Source organism: Akebia trifoliata, chromosome 14, assembly GCF_017979445.1.
Source record: "Akebia trifoliata isolate Shusen 1 chromosome 14, ASM1797944v1, whole genome shotgun sequence".
Taxonomy (NCBI): domain Eukaryota; kingdom Viridiplantae; phylum Streptophyta; class Magnoliopsida; order Ranunculales; family Lardizabalaceae; genus Akebia; species Akebia trifoliata.
This window is the reverse complement of record NC_141388.1, coordinates 5,614,040-5,634,070: the sequence shown is the minus strand read 5'-3', so window position 1 is coordinate 5,634,070 and position 20,031 is coordinate 5,614,040. Positions and strand designations below refer to the sequence as shown.

Below are 20,031 nucleotides of genomic sequence, written 5' to 3'. Positions count from 1 at the left end.
CTCGAAGAAAAAAAATCTATCGTACACATACATGCTAATGATGCGTGAAGAATAATGATTTTCAGTCCCCCGGATATACAATTGCACATATTTTTGTGTGTGTGTGTGTGGCGGGGGGGGGGATGTGTAATTGTGTATCCCAAGGAAAGATCTATGATTCTAACTCATGCCACAGTAGGTAGCATATGTTAGAGGGGGCGTTAGAAAATCACGGCTTATGTGTGAAACTATATCGATTTTAAGACTAATGGTCAATTGACGCTAATGTCCTTGTGTATCCCCAGGGGCAGAACCAAGATTTTCTTGTGGTGGGGACAGACTATGATTAATTGTATAGTTGAAAAACTTAAATGATGGGAAAATTATTTGTGATAAAAAATACGATTGGAAGGAGATGAGGATGTGGGAATGAGTTGAAAATATAGGGGCGTCTCAAAGTTCTGTGGGGGCAATTGCCCCCAACTCCTTACTAACTCCATCCCTGTGCATCCCGAAGAAAATGATCTATGATTTTGTGCACTATCACATCAAGTGCATTAGTGTGAGGGTTTCAATTTATCATGACTCCAATTTTAATGTCACTTGAGCATTTTCCTTAAGATACTCCTATATTGAAAAGAGTCGTGAGTTTTTTACTCGAAAATTTTCACTCGATATGTACTCGACTGAAGTGGCTAGGGCACAAAATCTTAGATCTTTTTTTTCGGGATACACAAGGAAACAAAATCAAATGGTTTTGTGTCCTTGCCATCTCAACAGAGTATAGGTTGAGTGTAAATTTTCAAGTCAGAAAATCATTAGTATATTTAAAAGAATCAATATTAACGATGTCGACATGGCATGCGTTTGGTTGGTGTTTAAAACACATCGGACTCTTAACCAAGTCATTTAGAAGTCCTATGTGTTTATTCGCCAATAAATAAGTGCCACGTAGACACCGTAAGTTGCTATGGAAACATGATGTCATTTTGAATTGCCACGCTATTTCAAATTGGTTACATTCACCGTCTCACTCCTCTCTCGCCAATTAATGCAAAAATTATCGACAAATCTTTGATTTTTCATTTTGAAATAGTCATCTTCAACCTCTTGTATATAATGATGACAAGCACAATGACAATAATGATGACGACGTGGACATTAGGGTGTCATCAATTTGGGTTTAGAAATCATACCAAAGCAATGTTGTTGTTAGTGCAAAAGCAGTGCATTATTATTTGATGAAAATAGCTTCCAATGCAAATGCCAACTAACTTAGGTGTTAAAGTTTTTGGGTGATGATACTAGAGACATGGGTTCAAATTCCGTCAACACGAAATCATTAAAAACAGACATTTCAGTAAAAAAAACAAAAAAAAAACTTTTAATTTTTTTAATTCTAACAAAATGATCAAAATATTATTTTATGACAAATGAAGTAATAGTGTAGATTTTTAATCCTCCTTAAGCAAATACTAAACTACATTATGTATACTTAGTTAACAAAATAATATTAAAAGCATAATTGCATAGATAAATTTATAAAACATGAAACAAAAGTATTACTTAACATCAGGGCGGAGCTAGGATTTTGCCTATGTGGAGGGAAACTAAGAGTAGAATTATTATTATTATTATTTTTCGAGGGGAGGGGGGGGGGGCAGGGGGCAACTTAGAGTAAAAAAAATATTTAGTGGAGGCAATTATGAGTGAAAAAAAATTGTGAAGGCAATAGTGGTGGATTTTTTTATTTGTCGCTAATATTTATTGTAATAACTCATTAATCTATGAGTTAAAATTCTTGTGGGGGCAAGTGCCCCCACTGTAACTCCATCCCTAAAAATTAAAAGTTAAAATTTTATTATTGATAAACTAGCTACAAAATACCTTTCAAAAAACAAATAATAGACAAATAAAAAAAAGGTAAGATCCCTATTCATCATACAACATTGCATCCTATCGATGCGTAGTTTATTCACAAGTCCCTTTCTTTCTCTTGAAATAATTTTTTTTATACATATTTATCATTAAATTTATTAGTTGCTATCTCATCAATCCACAAGGTGAGTTTGCACGGCATTTAAATAAAAATATATCAATATTAAGAATTCAGATGAAAAGAACAATGATTTGAGATATGAGATCAATACGATCATTGACACATATCATAGACCTTTCTACCATAGATCAATGATTAAAGACTTATGATCATAGACCAAAAACCAAAGACCAATCATCAGGGGTGGATTTACCATAGGAACACTTGCCCCCATAAGAATTTTTAAAGTCTATGGACTAATGAGCTAAATCAGTCACTATTTCCCCCACAAAATTATTTTCTTCATTTTAAGTTGTCCCCCCATAAAAAAAAAAAAAAAAAAAAAAAATCACCTTTAATCTTAGCTCCGCCCTTGCTTGTTTGACCAAAATTAGGATTGAAGGATGGAAGATCAACTGTCATTAATATATATTCATATTTGCAAAAGTAAAGTCAAAGAATCCTGATAATCTGACTATCCCAAGTGACAAACTCAATCGACTACCTTTATGTGACAAGTTTGAGAATCGTAAATTTGCACTTCTCGGGATGCACATCTACACTTCCCCATTAAAAAAAGTGTATCTTGAGAGACCGTGTGTCTCAAGAAGTGCAGATCTACGATTTTCAAACTTGTCACATCAAGATAGTTGATTGAGTTTGCCACATGGGGCATTCAGATTACCACGACAAAAAGTCAAATACCTATAAGCTTTGTTTAATGATCAAAGATTGCAGATCTTTATACGCGATTTGCAATAAAACATGTTGAAAAGAGTTTCAGTAGCCTTTGGAATAACCGTCTCGATGAAAGTCGTTCCCAAAACTCAAACCATCGTCCCTCTCCAATCTTATAAGCGGATCGTCCTGAGTCCGACTTTGAAGCGGGCAGCCCGCTACAAAATTTCGATAAAACCCTCTTTGCAACGTTGACACGTGGGTTTTCGAATTTATTTTATAACACTATGTTATCATCAATATTTGGGATACCTCCCTAGAGACTGCGCATGTAATCCAAAGAATGTTTTGGTTAATATCCGAGATACACCATGTATTTTCAAACTGAAGACATGCGTCTTGACCAAAGTCTTTTAAGAGAGGCTAATAAAAACTGACGTAAATTTCCTCATCTTCGATCTAGAGCCAAAAAACAATAACCATCTCTCGATTTGAAGGAGATAGGATCTTAAGCTCGAAATAAAGGACAAAAATGTATCCTAAATTTTGAAGATCAACATTGACTAATTTTTTTGGGAAAAATCGAAGGAATTTTGACATTTAGTCAGTTCCAGTTAGTCTCTTTTAAAAGACTTTAGTCAAAGGGGCATGTAATCAGTTTGAAAATACACGGTGTATCTTAGATATTAGCCAAAACGTTATGGGGTCAGGTCTAAATTACCCAATTTTAGATAGAAAAATTCTTTTTCGGAATTCGGCGTATGGTTATGTCAAGACTGAAGACTGTTAATTTGGTCTTTACTTCGTCGTCTGAGTAGTGCTCTCTCTCTCTCTCCTTTGTGATTGATGATATTCTACGCATCTCCATTGATCCGTCGATCGCTTAATAAGAAGACGAACTTGGCTTTGTAAAAGCTCTTAATCAAGGGATTTTGCCTGTTTTTTTTCACTAAAATCGATCGAATCTGGCTTCTGAATCGAAGATTTACTTCGTTTTTTTTCTCAAATCGATCGAAGTTTAGGGTTTCGTTTTATTGGATCTTCTTCCCTTCTAGGCAACCAGTAAAATTAGGGTTGATAATCGGTTACTTTGTTTCATATTTTATCTAAATGAGTTGAATTAGGTTTCGTTTTTTTCACGCAATTCGTGGAATTAGGTCATGAGATTACCTTTTTGGCTGCAAATCTATAGAAATTCGGTGCCTCTGACTAAGAGGCGGCGATTGTTTTCAAATCTAGATTGAAAATTGAATTTGTTCGCTGAGTTTGGAGGTTATTTATTCCACTTGGATACCAGATTTTCGAACATTGAAGATATATCGATGGAAATGATCGTGAGATGAGTTGAAGTTTGTTTGGATTCAAGAGATGAATGTGAGTCATCCTTCGGTGCATCCAGTAGAAGCTCCTCCTCTCACTGATGGTGCCAACAATGCTCCTAGAGTAAGGATGAAGGACATTCAAGGCATGCCAGGCACTCCAGGAGGCTTGGCCTTACGTTTATGTCAATTCGTGTTTGCAGCTGCATCCCTTGGCACCATGGCCTCGACCAGTGATTTCATCTCTGTCACTGCTTTCTGGTAATTTTGGAATTTATACATGATTTTTTTCATTGAAATTGCTGTTATTTGTCAATTTAGTTATGAGTAAAAGTAACCTTCCCTGAATATATTTCGATCCGAAGTGCATTTAGATTAGGTTTATCAAGAAATATAATATCAAGGTTGAGAGTGTGGTAAGAACATGATAATTTCTTTTTGATTGGATGTTGGGTATCTTTTGCCACTGTGAACCTTCCGACCTGTGTTGGATACCTGCTGAGTTATTAGATGGGTTTTCCAATCGATAAACGCACTTGCATCAAGGATATTTCAGTTATTTGTTAGTAATCTTTCTAAAATGAGAATTAATGAATGCATGGGAATTTGGGCCTTGCAATTTAAATTTGAATGGATGGAAATCTCTTTTGATATCGTAGTGCTTTTGCCTAAAAAATAACGGTTGTTATAACATTATGTAACAATAGAAAGGTGGCATGTGCAAACGCACATGTATCAGAAGGACTTATTTGTAATTTAAAATATTAATTAAAGGGTTCTTGAAGATTATGTAGTGAAAAATGATACTTTTGTAATTTTGAAAACTAAGATGAGGTTTTTCTGGGTTTTTTTATTCATTTATACCAAAATGACCTAGATTATATAGATTTCAATATAAAACTAGGATTTGGCGTCTTTGTACGCCTGTTTTATTAAGAAGAACGTTCTATCCAACAGTGTTTGATACGCAATGACTCTAGTCCCACGTGGGATATGGGGTTCAGGATAAACTTTAATGATTGGGAGCTAAACGAGATGATATCTTTCCTTGATTTCTTGCATTCGATTCATCTCAACGACAGGATAGGTGGGAATGGAAGAGTGCAAAGGATTCGAGATTCTTTGTCAGGTCCTTCTATGAGAGCCTCAATCCCTATGTCGAGCGATCCCTCTTGGGGTCAATCATTTGATCCAAGCCTATTCCCTCTAAAATCTCATTTTTTGTTTGGTTGGCTTCCCTCGGTAGAATACTTACGATGGATAATTTGATTGTTTTGGGTTGGATCACTCCTAATTGTTGTCCCCTTTGTTTAAGGGATGAGGAATCCGTGGATCATATTTTAAGTCATTGCTCCTTCTCTCATAATATTTGGTCAAATTTCCTTGGTCTATTCTGTATAAATTGGGTCCTTCCTTGTAAGTTTTCCTCGCTGTTAGTTGAGTGGGGTAGTAATGCATTCCATTCTAGAAAAAGACTCTTGTGGGATATGCTTCCCTCCGCTATTGCTTGGAGGATTTGGAACGAGAGAAATAACAGGGTGTTCAATAGTAAGAGTAGAAGCTTTCATGCAGGTTTCTTAGAGATCTTGGGCTATTTGTACTTATAGTCAAAATAGTACATAGAGTTTGCGGGAGTTACCTTCGATGACTTTTTTTTTAGATGGAACTCTCTTTATTTTGTTGCTTCCTTTTATCAATATATTATACTTTTCAATATATATAAAACTGGGGGCATGCATTACCTCTAAAATTTTGGTGTCGAACCACCTCTACTCCGGCTTCTCTCATTGTAGTAGTAAAGATTTTTGAAAAAAAAATGCAGTTATAGCCTCTTTTTAATTTAGACAGTTTCATTTAAATTTGACTTTTTCTTTTAAACACGTCTTTTTAACATTATGTAAAATTTTGTTTTCGGGATTGCCATTATTTTCAAAATAACGATATTACATTTGTGTTCTTGAAACAGTATAACAACTAAAGTTTGAAAATAAAATTACGCAGTTAAGCTTTATTTGCAGTGTTTTTTTGGAACCCGAGGCATATGGGCCTCTTAGAGCACCCAACTAATCTTCGGGGCACATGCAGTCCCCTCCCCCAACATGCAACAGGTAAATTTTGGGATAAATCCCTGAGGGTGGCCACTAAAGTGGGGGGTAGGGGAGTTTTGAACTCAAGACCACCACCACTTCCTGAGGTGTGGCCTTGGCCATCTCACCAACCCTCAGATGGTTATTGCAGTGGTTTTAATCTCTAAGATAATGTTATAATGGACTTATTAATTGTAGAGCGTGACAGAGATGAGGATTCTGAGATGGATGAGTGGAAAGACTAAAAAAATAAGATTAGAAATGAGTACGTTCATGAAAATGTAATAGGCTCTTAAGAGAAAGTTGATTGAGATGGTTAATGTGCAACATATACCAATTATAAACTTAGTTAGAATGAACCTTGGAGTTAAAGGTTTTAAACTATCGAGATGAAGACCCAAAAGAAAGTGGTTAAGTGGATATCAATAGACTGACAATTATAGAAGATGTGGAGTGGCTTTAGATAAAACTGAATGGAGGAACATGATTTGTTTAGCCAACCCCAAATTTTTGGGATAACAATTTGATGACAATGATTGTAATTGCTGTTATAATGGTTATGATGATTAACTGCTAAGCTGTTGAACTATCTTTTGAAACCTTGGTTAATACTACAAACATGAAGGAAAGACATTGCAACTTGAAGGAAAGGATCTTATATGTTGATATGTCTTGGTTCTGGGTCAATTGCTGATCAAATCCAGGTCTGGGTTCGAGATGCCTGTTCGATCCTTGACATGTTGCATGTGAAAACAATATATTTACTAACAAATACATGGACCAAACCCAATGTATGAAGCAGGATCAGCACAGTCCCCCCGGTCAGATATTGACTGTGTCATAGTGCTGAGTCAGATTGGTTATAGATATAGATCACCATTTATTATGCTATATAATACCTTGACCTGGCATGTCCGCTGGGATGAGCTCTGTTCTTAGATGACTAGAATATGACAGCCTGTAATGAAATTGTCCCATGCTGATTCCACCGAGCCATTTGTCAAGTCTTCCTTTGGTAAACCTGTGATGCAGAAATATATAAATATTTTACCCCATTTGGAGGTTGAGCGCTCCAGCTGCTAAGTGCGAAGCCACGGATCATGCTCAAGTTGGTTAGAGTCATAAGGAAATTTCTCAGGTCAATCATTCATCACCAAAGGAGCTTATAATTTCCTTTATTTTTGGAATCCAACAAAATGGGTTCTTAGTGAAGTCCATGCTCATGAAGAAACTGAATGACTTGACTTTAATTGAACTGTGATGGTTAATGTCTCAGGTATTTGATTTGATCTTTCTTCTTTTTGTTGAGTGGTTTAATTGACCTTTTATTTTCTCTAGTTAAAATGGATAGTGTGCAATTAAACTCTTTCGGACACTGGTCAAAGTGAATGATAGGTTGGTTAAAGTCTGAGAATGTTGATACCTCAACCTGGGTTCAAAACCAGCCTTCACCTACTGATTACTGACCACTAATCTCACTTGCCCAGCTAAAAAAAGGTCTTATTCCGGCCATATTTCAGAATCTCTTGAGTATCTAAAGCACACTGTTATACCCTAGATTTTGAGGATCAAGTCTTAGACTTTAATGTTAACAAGCTTTTATTTAACCTGTTTTTTTTTGTAGAGAAGAAACTCACATTTGATGTTCACTCTGTGGTCTGTTCTATTTTGAGCCAATCTTTCATTTCATTGCGCTTATACAATCTACTTCGAGTTTTTTTGTTTAGCTTGGATTTAAAGTCTTTTATTGATTGTGAGTTGGGAATCACATGCTCATGCTCTTTCTTGTATTTGTTGTGTCAGCTACCTTGTTGGGGCAGTTGGCTTGCAAAGTTTGTGGAGCCTATCACTAGCCATTGTTGATATATATGCCATTTTTGTGCGGCGCTGCTTGCGAAATTCTCGAGTTGTCGGTTTGTTCACCATTGGGGATGGGGTAAGTGAAGCTATGAATACCACTACTTTAGAGAGAGAAATGTTCAATTTTTTTTTTTTTTAAAGATATGTGGTGGTTAGATGGTTTTATTCTACATACATACAAAATCACTTGCAATCACCCAAGAACCATGGTTTACAAACTTCTCCCTTAATCCGGCTTCGATGTGCACAACAAGATGACACAAAGCTGGGCAAGTATTCTAGGTTTTATGAATTTGATTTGATGCCTTCAAGCACTCAAAAATGGTTTTCCATTTTTCATCTTTTGGATGTAACCCGAGTCTTGATTTAAACTAGTCATTTCACTGATTTTTTGAGTAGTAGATTGAGTTTCATGAAACAGTGCTGTTATTCTTAGTATAAACAGTGGCATGAGAATTAATCACATTAATGCGTAATCGGATTGCATGTATATTGGCTTACAAACACGTTATATACTATTTGTATAGGTATAAAGAACTTCTAACATTGTTGTTGTTATGGATTATCCAGATATGAAAAATATACTGTATTGGTATCCTTTTAACTTGGTACTTGACACTTTTTTTATTTCACAAGCTTACATAGTGAGTTTATTCCTCACTGCAGATCACGTCAACATTAACATTTGCTGCAGCTTGTGCATCTGCGGGTATCACAGTCCTCATCGACAATGATCTCAATGAATGTGCCCAAAACCACTGCTCGAGGTTTGAGACTGCCACCGCCATGGCCTTCATCAGTTGGTTCGCTGTCTCACCATCTTTTCTCTTGAACTTCTGGTCACTGGCTTCACGGTGAAAGTGAAGCATGGGAAGCCTTTGTTTTTTTCCCCGAAACTGTTCTGTTTTCTTCATCGCTCTCAACTGTTTTCCAGATTTGATTTGCTCTGCAGTGTGGTATGTGTATGTAACATAAATCAGACCATGAGGAATTTCAAAAAATATAAAAATCTTTGGAACTGATGGTTGCATCTCAAGGAAAGGTTTCTGGTATACAGTGACTGACAGCATTTTGGAACTTGATCTAACGGAATAATCATAATCAAGAGATAGCTATACTATTTTTATATTATTATTATTTTTTTAAGAGATTCTATTGCTACACCAACTTTTGCCAATGCCACCACCATTCATATGTAAATCACCAAATAATTGCATACATCTTGGGGTAATGTTGGCAAAAGTTGGTGTGGCAATAGCAGTTTTTTTTTTTTTTTTTAATGGTCCATATATAGGACTAATAGAATCATAGGATTTGAGCAACTCTTGGTTTAGGCCCACAAAATGTCGGCTCTCTGAATGACAGCACAAGGCAGTGATGATGCGGAGGAGCTATTAGGCCATTTAGTGTCTAATCTATCTATAAATGCAGAAGAGATTTGAATGTGGGGACCTAATGGTTCTCATCAGCCTATTATTTGCAGCAAATTTGCATTGTTTTTCAAATAAAATACAATGAATACTTACTGACGTGGATTCGAATTGGATAAGGTCTTTACACACAAATGATTGAAAGAGGATAATACAAATATTTGTTTATGAGATTTGTCCTAAATCCGGATTATATCCCTGGATTTCGAATCCGAAGAGTCATTCCACTATTCTTAAAAATGGTACAAGATTTACAACACGTGAAAGAGAAAGACCCCTAAGAGAAAATGGAATCCCATCTTTGTTCATCACATGTCTTATTTGGTGGAGAAAATGAAGGTGAATTGACTTAATTGACTGGGTTTTTCCACCTCACCTATAATCAGTTCGCTTGGTATACATGTGGGAACCATTTAATTTGCATCATCTACACTACACTGGTTCAAACATTCTCAAACCAACTAATGAATGCATAAGCCAAATTCAATGGTTATTGTCAATGCTCAGGTTTCAAACAAAATGATTGCTCATCCGGTTGAGTAGTCATTTGTAGACATTTGAGTGCTAAAGCAAAAATGGTAAGAGACCATCTGTACAAGATGATCACATTCACTGATTTACTAAATGATCGACGAAGCAAGTTAGTTGCAAAGAACAATTAACATTGTCTACATAGATTACCCAATGAACTTAAAACCATAGTAGCTTCAATTCATTTCAGTGCCTAACCTCCTTGCCATACCACTAGTGCCACTTGGTACCTCAGCCCGTTTGAGTATGAGGGAGCGTTTCCTCTTACAACATATTGTTTGATAGCTTGGATCTTTTATATGCTGCTTGTAAGTTGTAACTCCGATTCCTCATTGAGTGCATGATCCTTGCTATGTATGTAGGCATACAAATGAACAGTAGTGTTCCTGTTTCCCCATTCAAAAATTCAAAGGCATGGACATGCATATAGTCCAACTCTTCCCCACGAAAATAAAATTTTAAACCCTTCTTAATATTTTAATTGAAAAATATATACAGATTTAATGGAATCCCTTTTTTCTGACTTTTTTTTTTTTTTTTTTTTGTTGGTTCGGGGGCGGGTAATATCTATACAAAAGACCAGTTGATGAAAGCTAAGGCAAGGCAATGGACAACGTTTTCTTCAGTAAGGATTTTCCAGACAATGGCTTGTTCGAATGATACTTGGCGCCCCATAGTTGATACACAAACTCCAGATGGCAGATATCCAAATCCCTGCAAAAGAAAGCGCATAGGGGAAACACCACCACAACAGAAAGAAAACTTGTTATTTGTATTTCGATGGGAATATTCTTAACCTACAAAATAATGAACCAGCAATTTGTAAAGAAAATTTTCAGAGGCCATATTTGATCAACTTCAGATGACATCAGCAATAATGTGTCCCTATGCACTACCTGTTGCATTATCTTTGTGAAGTCAGAGCACAGTGACTTCCACCCAGACTCGTCGAATATCTTATCTAGCGTAATGTCCTGTAGAGCCACCAGCGTGGTCTCCAGCATGTCTAGACCCGCTTGGTTGGCGAAGGTGAATACTGGTGGGGACTACAAATTAAACCAACCAAAACACCTTGTTAACTTTCACTAATAATCTTTGGAACTTAGCCAAATCAACTCAATTAGAATATATACCAAGGGAGGCTTAAACTACCAAATTCAAGCCATAATTTTCTTTTCTTTAATGAAAGGTTAATACCTCAGATCCTAATTTGAAATAATCCTTGAAAATATGGTGTGTGTGTGTGTCTGACAATATATGCGTCTAGCATGGAAAATTAATTGATATTTCTCCTAGATAATTATGTCAACTGTACAAGAAGTTATATGAAATAGCAATTTTTTCATTTTATATGTAACCAAACCTGCAAAGAGATGCATAGTATTGCGTCAGGATGATGCCAGAGCACTTTCAACACAGATTCCCTTCCCTCGCAGTCAGAACTCAGCAGTTCTGCTCCTAAGTGGTAACTGAGAATGAAGAAAAGAAAAAAAAAAAAACGAATCTATTTTAGTAGCAAAAGAGGAATAGAGGGTTATGGATAGTCCAACAATGATGATTCACAACTTTTCACAAGCTATAAAGGATCCTTCTTAGATGAGATGAAAAACTCATAAATGGAAAAAGCCCTTCAAATTTGTATCAGAATTTTGCTAAAGTGATTATAAGCATTTCAAGTTTAGTACAACTTACCTATAACTCTGGCAGATCCAGTGAGCAAGTGTAAGAGCTTCAGGGGAGCCCGGAGATAGCTTTGGGCCCATCTGAGGGCCCATTCCAGATGGAGAAATGGCCATGGCTATCCTCTGCACAGAGGAAATCACACTGCGGACATACTTCTGAGCCATAGTCGCAACACTATCCAGGAGATGGTGCTCAAAAGGAAACTGAAAGGCAATGGTCAACACTGAGCGCATGGTATAGGAATTTGGAGATGTGTCTGCAGCAGCCCGATTTGTCGCTGGGCCTACTTCAAGGCTGGATGCTAGATCCAACGTCCGATGAGAGGTTAATGTATCCTGTGTTTCATACTGTATAGTACACATTAGTTTTGGAGGCAAAATATTAGCACCATCTATATGCTCAAGTCTTTAAGACAAGGACTTGGTCTGTTAGACTGCTAGTTCAACTAAGCTGACTACATTGCTTAGTTGCTCGGCTTGACTGGACCAAGCCCACATTGTTCTTTTATAAACAATCAGCAATGAAGCTGATCATTTATAAACTCAGAGATCAATTTTGCTATTCAACTCTATCTAAAGCTATAGATTCTGTCAAGGCACATGCCAATTATTGGAAAATGGAAATCCTTAAGAAATAAGAAATCATTAAAATGAAAAAGATGTGAGGATTGATAGTTACAAACTCAACTGTTTTTGAATCCAATGGTATAATTCGAAACCCAGAGGGAAGCAGTGGAGCATCACCCGGAAACATTTCATCAATTGGAGCAAAAATAAGTTCGGAACAGGCACCAACTACATTCTCATCAACTCCACTACAAATCTACAACATAAAACAAATTAAAACTATAATAAAATCAATATCAGGAACTGTTTCTAATTGCAAAGAATAAATAGCAGGCTAAGATTTTTCCTACACGCTTTCTTCTTTCTAGCATTTTCAGTACCTTCTTACATTTTTATAAATTCTGAAGTAACCAAGTCACAAGTATAACTCTACTAAATATGATTCAATATGCCAAACTAGTGACTTCAAGCAGATGACTGAGTCCAAGTCACTACTAAAAACTTCCACGCTTACAAATTAATGAAGTATAAGAAACTAATATTAAAATAAAACTACAGACTAGTTGAGCATAATTCACTGAGACGTTGAAGAGAGAAACCTGCAAGAGATGAACATCCCTGGATAAGACAACCTCTTCTGGAGTGAGAACATGGCCTTCAAGTCGAATTACTTCAAGCAACTGGAATACTCTCCAATAAATAAGAAGAATCAGCATAATAATACTGCGAAAAATATTTAAGATGAAAAGGCATTTGTTCAAATTTCCTACTGTCAAAATAAAAAAGCATGAATCTATATTTTCACTAGTAGGAAAAGAAATTTTCTGGAAGATTTTTTAAAGAAACATTAATCACATTTTCAGTAGATTATTGAAGAAAGTGATACTTTTAAGGCTTTTTACAGACTTCCTCTAGACAATGAATTGAAAAAACCTTATAAATTTTGTTACCATTGAAAACATATATGGATTAGTAACCCTACATACTCTCAATATCTACTGAAGAATATTTTTATCATCAAACAATATTCAATAAAACAAGAGCATGACCAGACCTCTCCATGTTGCACCATGTGACCAAGTGGCATGATGATTTGGCTCCCAGAGAACCTGGTGGGCCCCAATCCTGGAATGGAGAAAGAGCTAGCCTTCACTGATGCTGTAGAATATGCATCAACATTATAATCAGACCACTCAGACCGATGCTCCCTCAGGAACCGAACCAACAATGCGGGAAGAACATTCTAATGACAGGAAAGGACAAAATCTCATTAGTTCATCAGCCAACAAATTGTACATTATAAATTTATTTACTACTAATAATCAAGACTTGGGCTTCATCTAGAATTGCTTACTAGATAGTCGGAAAAGTGGAATTTGAACTCATCCAAAATAAGTCAACTCATTAGAAGGTTTATCAGCAAAACCTAATTCGATTGGTAACATTGGATAACAAGGATGAAAAAAAATGTTGTATCAATGTTCAAAATACAGTGAGAGACACCCATATCAGACACAGGCACACATGTTTGTGTTATTGTTACATAGGAGTTCACCATTGGCAAGACACGGGGGCACTCACCAATTTTAACAGAACTTTAAAATTATTCAATTTTACCAAAATATCTCTGAAAATGGCTTCTAAATTTTATGTAAGCATACTTCATTCGAAGATTCAGTTATTAATGAAAACATAACAAGAGTTGTTAATCCTTTCATCACTTTTAAGAGTAGCGTGATAGGTTAACTCACTCGGTACATTCTCAAGATTGAAGACTTCAAGATTATAATGATAGATTAACTCACTTGGACTAGCATGGATGCCTTCACACAGATGACACCTCCAGGCAATGGAAGGGGATTAGCCAGATTGGCATCGGTGCCCATGCCCTTGGTGGAGTTAACAGCAATTATTACATCTTCAGCACCATCACAGCTCATCAATGACCAGCCATCGTCATTGAATCCATTTACCGCATCATTGAATCCCCTATAAAAATTAGTAAAAATAAAGTTCAGGGAACATGCACATGCAGATATGTATATGATTGTGTGTGTGTGTGTACATAAGAGTGAGTCAGCAAGAAGAATAACAATGAACTATGGAGATCACCTGCTCAATCGTTGGCTAAAAGATCGCAAAACAGCAGGCTGCCTGCCCAAACTATATACCACTTCACCACTTGTCTCCTGAGCTATTTGTCTAATGTGACGCAGTGCCTTTGGAGAAAATGTTTAATCAGTTCCTTCTTTATTTATTTTAATTTTTTTTGTACTTTGGGTGTGAAAAGAACAAGAAATTACCCAAAACCAAAACTCAACCATGTTGACCATTTAAAACACGTTTCTCTGCTACTCTTGAAGTAAATAATAATAAAAAGCAAGCAAGCAATAAAGTAACAAAACGAAATGAATTCAAAACAAAGATGAAAGGGAAAAAAGAAAGGAAATGGAGTCCTTTGAGAAGGGCCTGGATCAACATAACCAAAATTTTATATATATATATATATATATATATATATATCGCTAAAGTAAATGTTTTATTTTGGACATGAGGTCCATCCTCATCAACAAAACCCATTGAACATATCATCACAGCTCAATGAGACAGATTAGGTTGGTTGGCGTGCCCTGCGGATTAGTCGAGACTGAGATATCTCAGTTCCCAAAATATATATATATATATATGGTTGGATTAGTGGGCCACTCAAATCAACAACTGTACCTACTTGGCAATTCTAATCACTTGATATAATAAATCTTTCCTGACTTGATATTTTATTTGTTTTTTCAGCCCTCTCTAGTTTTTTGTAATTTCAGGTTATGCCTCATAAGAGCTCCACCAATAGAACAGTTTGGATCAATTAGTTGGTGGCCATGTGAATGGTATGAATTTGGGTTTCGTTGAGATTGATGGTCCTCTTGTCCATTTTCCATTTTCTCTGTTCTATAAGAACCCAAATTTCACAAGAGAAACATAATAACATATCACATTAGCTAAAGCCAAGGGGTTGGCCTAGTGGCAAGCCGAGCCTTGATAAGCTCCTTAGGAAGGGTAGGTCATGTGTTCGAATCCCCACGAAGCTATGAATTCCTTGGGGCCACCCTCCAGGGTCCGGTTGACCCTTGACTCAACCAGTTGCACGTAGAATTTCCGAGGGGGAAGTGTGTGTGACTGGGATTAGTCTCACCCGAAGGATGGGGATACCCACGATAAGCAAAAAACAAAAAAAACAAAAATATCACATTAGCCAGGTTCATAACACCAAAATCATTTCATTACTCACCGCAATTGTCATTTTCTCAGCTACAACTTTAGATGATTGATAAACTGGTCGCAACACCTCAGGCACACTCCATGCCTAAAAAAAGACTGGGAGGGATAAGTAGTTGTTATGAAGGAGGATTAAGAAAGCCAGCCATTAAAAGTCAAACCTCAAGATCAAGGTGGTCAACAATGTGGATGATTGACCCTCCTCCCTCACATGGCCGAATTAAATAACCACTTGGCAGCATCTTAGCCCTTGTGAACTGGGAAGCTGCAGATGCATTTGGGTCAGCGCCAGTACCAGACAGTGATCTCTCGCATACCTTGAGATATATGGGTACCAAAAAAATAAAAAAGAGCATCATTAGTGGATTGTTAGCTTGAAAAAACAGCAACCTGTGCACAACATACAAACTGTCAAATGATCCCATTTTGATTAATTCCCTCGGTAAACCATAGATAATAATCCTCTATGTTAATGCACAGAACAATAAATAGATCACTCTAATGCAGCAGACCATAAAACTGGCATAATTACATACCACGAGACTGCCATCTTCTAAACTTGAAGTATATCTCAAAGTCCAAAAGTCACGAGCAGGAGCCAGTGTAGTTGGAGAATACATCTGAAAGCAACTGTGGGTTATTCACGTGGACATGAAAAAAAGAGAGTCAAGATTCTAAAGTGGTGTTACGGTGAGTCCAAAAACTCAGAAAAAGGAGCTAAAATTCCAAGCTACTCTTTCTCACCTGCATATAAATTAATTCAATTGTCCCTCCATTTCCAGCTGGAAACATGGTAAAGACTTCAAGGTTTCGGCAATCTCGGAACCAAGATGGACGATCTTTGAGGATCCCAGCAATCTGTCCAGGAATGAAAATAAAATATTAGTTGACGGAAAACAAATAACTACAATGAAGTGGAAATGATTTTGAAATTTTCAGACAGAAATTGGTTTTGTCAGTTAAACCTTTCAAAATGGGCACATGAGATGGTAATTCCCTTCAAATATAGGATATGGTTAACTAAATTTTTTCAAATGATCATTCTCAACTCCATTAGAAAGAAAAAAGATTCATTTTGCTAAATATCAAAGCTTACCTTTGTAGGTTCTAAACTTACTAGACCGCAAGCTCGTGCTGCGACTCCACCACAACTGTATGAAATGGAAACAATCCCAACCGAATCCGGACCAGGCTGGTCACAAAATTGAACAATTAGAACACCTAACTTACATTTAGAATAAATACAAGACAGGTAAAACCAGAATAGAACATTCCCTGGTACATGTTGCAATAAAAAATTTAAAATGATTATTGAAGCATGAAAAGGGCCATGTGAATTAAAATATAAAAGGGAAGTGAGTGACAATAAAAGACCTTCATCCCAGGCATCTGGACCCAATTGACCGCAGTTCCTGTAGCCTTTGCAAGGAACTCTGTCAAGGTTTCCTCTGCGACTGAGAGGAGTCTACCAAAAAAAAAAAACAATATAGAGATCAGAAACAGCTAAAAAAATCTTATCTTTCAAGAGAGAGACCGTTAGTGTTCATTGTTGCTGGAATCAAAATTACCCAGCAGGGCTATTAGCATCTCTTAGAAAATGCTGAGTGGTAACAGCTGGCTCACAGCTTGCATTGGTAGTTGCCACAGATGCCTGCAATAGAATTACGGAAAATTATCAAAAGAGGGGTTAATTTTTGTAAATTACAAAAAACGATTTAAAACACTGGACTGTCCACTGTGTCCAGTGTCCAGTGTTTTAGCAACTTGTTGGACAGTCCAGCTATGATGCATGAGATACATTGTATCATTATCAATGTATCTCATCACAAAAGGAAGGTAGTGATGGAAAATAATTAATGTAGCAATATCAATTAGGATATTCTACATTAGGAATATTAATGAAGTAGAATATGCTAGTTTCCATATCTTTGATGTAATCTCTATAAATACCCTATTAGGGTTCATGTAATATTTATCCAAGATTTCTCGATAAAATTAAGATTTCTACACCAGCGACTAAGGGTTTTCCAGAAGATAATGGGCAATTCAACTAGCTGGATTGTCCAACGTTTTAAAACCATTTACTAAAACGCTAGACAGTCTAACATTTATAGGTTAAAATGTTGGACTGTCTAGTGAATTACAAAAACACTGGACATTTCAGCAAGTTAAGTCATTTTTTGTAATCTCTAAAAAAAATAGTATTTTTTTATTAATTAATTAAACATTGGTGCTTTTTTGGTAATTTGTATTAGAAAACCTAGTATGGTCCACAACTCTGGCAATATGGGTACTTAATCAATAATCAATACCATAGGTAAGACGTAAATTGAAGTTCTCCCTACATTAAAAACATTCATAGCTTGAAATCTCTTTAGAATTTTTTTAGGATATTTGCACTATATGGTATGAGTGAAATTGCATAAGAAAAGCATACCATGTCTACGAGGAATGACCACAACTACTATTACAAACTCAAAAGGTTTGGATCCACAAGAGACCAGGCTTCAATCAGTAATAATTTCAAAAACCCTAGCAGATATCAACCATAAATTCCTCTTAAATCCATTTATGGATTTCATAGACCTTTAATAGCATTTAACTATGATATTAAAAAAGTGACAATCCACCAAAAGTTTAAATTTAAAGAAGGAAAAATGCAAAGAATAAAGGAAAGTTATGGTGAACAGACAAGTCAAATTGTAACTGATAGAACTTACGTTTTGCAGTTGTTGCCGCATGTACCCATTCTCATACACCAGCTGTGATACTTGTTTTTGAAGACGATCATTTTCTTCCATTAACAGCTTGTTCATTGCAGTCAACTTCCTGCTCACAGTCTGAAGACTTGAAGCCTCTTTTCTCTGCTTATCGCGGCACCTGCATTTACCCCAAAAAACATACACTAAATTTTTTATTTTTTATTTTTAAAAAAACAAGAAAATTAATGCGATTAAACAATTCAACGAGTTCCTACCTGCGATTTTGAAACCATACTTTGATTTGTTTGGGTTCAATGTTGGATAAAAGCGGACATTCACGGATGAGTTGCTGTCGACGCATGGAACTTGGCTTGGGACATTCTGCATAGACCCGTTCGAGAGCTTCGACTTGCTCTGCTGTGTATCGAACATACTTTCCATTGTCAAGATGCTTGTTTATGCCTCCGCTGCTGCTCTCTCTGTGTGGCGCCACAGCCATCGCCATTTCTGACAGACAAATTCCAGAAAGAAAGAACAAAAAAACGCTGTTTTGCTCAAGGATTCTCTCGTAAACTCCGTCGTTGGGAGATTTTGTTCCAAGACAAGCGTTTATTTAAGGACCAAGAGAACACAAATAAAGATACTCGCACAAAATACCTTTTGAAAATTGACACTTGGACCTTATTTGGCCAAAAAAGCGCGACCAAGCTTCTTGTCTTCTACCGAATATAGATAGAAGCTCCTTTGCGATGAGAATTCTTGCCTTTGTTCGAGGAAGTTGCAGAGAATTGATCCAAAGAGACCTTTTTAATGGCGAAAGCACCTTCCTTCAAGGTTTTCCTTGAAAGAAGAAGAAATTCTTGGTCTCTCTCGGTAAATTTCTATAAACTGTGACTTTAAAGCAAAAGCAGCTGTTGCTCGTGCTTTCCTGGCCAATTTCAACCAAATAATTGCAGAAATATGCTTGAAATGAATTCTGAGTACGAAATTTTCTTTTCTACGTTGATTTTGACCTGAATCTAGCTCAAACAAGCTTCTTCTACGCATGAATTCTTCAATCTAGATACTCAATCACCCCTAAAACACAATAATCCTCAACCTATAACGATTTAGAATTTCGGACAAAAAGAAGAACGGTATAACCTCTCATAAGCACATAAAATTGATCTCAAACGAACACCACAAGAACAAAAATCCATTATTTCGCCAAACTTCTACTCAAATCCAAACTCTTCGACCTCAGATTCGAAAAATAAAATAAAATTCTAAGAAAACCTCTCTCACTCCTTCTCCTCTGTTCCAACCTCAGACTCTTTACGTTTCCAGCTTCGATTCTCAGAGAAAAACTCTCGAAATCGTTTTCTCGATACTAACACATCCGAACACCTGAAATCGCTCCAAATTTCATTAGAAAATCACAAATAATCATTTTTTTTCCCAGTAGCGATGACTCTCTCATCTAAAGGAAAAGAGCATATTTAAATCCTGCATCAGAGATCAAATGAAGAGAGTTTCGTGGAGAGAAATTAAAACCCTAATCATCTCTGCAGATGTGTTAAATAAAATGCGAAAGAAATGAAGGTTGGGAAGACGTTGAGCATTAATATACTGTACTGTGTTTGCCTTTTAAAAGGAAGCGGGGTTGAGGAACATGGTAGAAGCTTGTTACCAGCTGAAGTGCTGAACAGTACAAACTGTATTTCCTTCCATGCCCTCTTATTAAAGTCAAATTACAATTTCATTCCTTCTGTTTTTTAAATGACAGATTAGACCCTCCTTTTTCTAGCTACTATTAGTTACTCCCTTTTGTATCAATTTACTTTCGCGACAACTTGTTGATCGTATTTAATCCAAACTTTAAGGTTGAATTAGTTAAATACTTCCC

At 36.4% G+C, this 20,031-nt stretch overlaps 2 protein-coding genes across 4 annotated transcripts; one reads left to right on the top strand and one right to left on the bottom strand.

Moving 5' to 3' along the window:
* Positions 1 to 3,486: 3,486 nt before the first annotated feature.
* Positions 3,487 to 8,983, top strand: LOC147385788 (CASP-like protein 5A2). Its single transcript, XM_086422571.1, has 3 exons — positions 3,487 to 4,275; positions 7,905 to 8,037; positions 8,628 to 8,983. Exons 1-3 carry the CDS (start codon positions 4,064 to 4,066, stop codon positions 8,817 to 8,819), a joined length of 537 nt encoding a protein of 178 aa, XP_086278697.1. The 5' UTR covers positions 3,487 to 4,063; the 3' UTR covers positions 8,820 to 8,983.
* Positions 8,984 to 9,956: 973 nt separating this feature from the next.
* LOC147385787 (homeobox-leucine zipper protein REVOLUTA-like) lies at positions 9,957 to 19,745 on the bottom strand. 3 transcript variants are annotated; one of them, XM_086422569.1, is made up of 19 exons: positions 18,804 to 19,744; positions 18,422 to 18,653; positions 18,165 to 18,324; positions 17,013 to 17,095; positions 16,819 to 16,909; positions 16,541 to 16,636; positions 16,189 to 16,302; positions 15,981 to 16,064; positions 15,606 to 15,761; positions 15,458 to 15,532; positions 14,284 to 14,390; positions 13,977 to 14,160; positions 13,226 to 13,414; positions 12,771 to 12,851; positions 12,293 to 12,427; positions 11,615 to 11,940; positions 11,286 to 11,391; positions 10,819 to 10,968; positions 9,957 to 10,636 (listed from the first exon to the last, which is right to left on the bottom strand). In XM_086422569.1, exons 2-19 carry the CDS (start codon positions 18,649 to 18,651, stop codon positions 10,490 to 10,492), a joined length of 2,514 nt encoding a protein of 837 aa, XP_086278695.1. In that variant the 5' UTR covers positions 18,652 to 18,653; positions 18,804 to 19,744; the 3' UTR covers positions 9,957 to 10,489. The 3 variants fall into 3 exon arrangements, with proteins under 3 accessions (XP_086278695.1, XP_086278694.1, XP_086278696.1); XM_086422568.1 differs by having other exon boundaries at positions 11,615 to 11,952; positions 18,804 to 19,743; XM_086422570.1 differs by lacking the exon at positions 10,819 to 10,968 and having other exon boundaries at positions 11,615 to 11,952; positions 18,804 to 19,745.
* Positions 19,746 to 20,031: the final 286 nt, after the last annotated feature.

What these genes read in the sequence shown, in the direction of transcription:
- LOC147385788 (XM_086422571.1), top strand. Translation starts at nt 4,064, where the DNA reads ATGAATGTGAGTCATCCTTCGGTGCATCCAGTAGAAGCTCCTCCTCTC. An exon ending in ATCTCTGTCACTGCTTTCTG is followed by an intron (nt 4,276 to 7,904) that starts GTAATTTTGGAA and finishes TTGTTGTGTCAG; the next exon opens with CTACCTTGTTGGGGCAGTTG. An exon ending in TGTTCACCATTGGGGATGGG is followed by an intron (nt 8,038 to 8,627) that starts GTAAGTGAAGCT and finishes TCCTCACTGCAG; the next exon opens with ATCACGTCAACATTAACATT.
- LOC147385787 (XM_086422568.1), bottom strand. Translation starts at nt 18,651, where the DNA reads ATGGCGATGGCTGTGGCGCCACACAGAGAGAGCAGCAGCGGAGGCATA. An exon ending in TAAGTTTAGAACCTACAAAG is followed by an intron (nt 16,303 to 16,540) that starts GTAAGCTTTGAT and finishes ATTCCTGGACAG; the next exon opens with ATTGCTGGGATCCTCAAAGA. An exon ending in TACTATGCATCTCTTTGCAG is followed by an intron (nt 10,969 to 11,285) that starts GTTTGGTTACAT and finishes TTTAATTTGTAG; the next exon opens with TCCCCACCAGTATTCACCTT.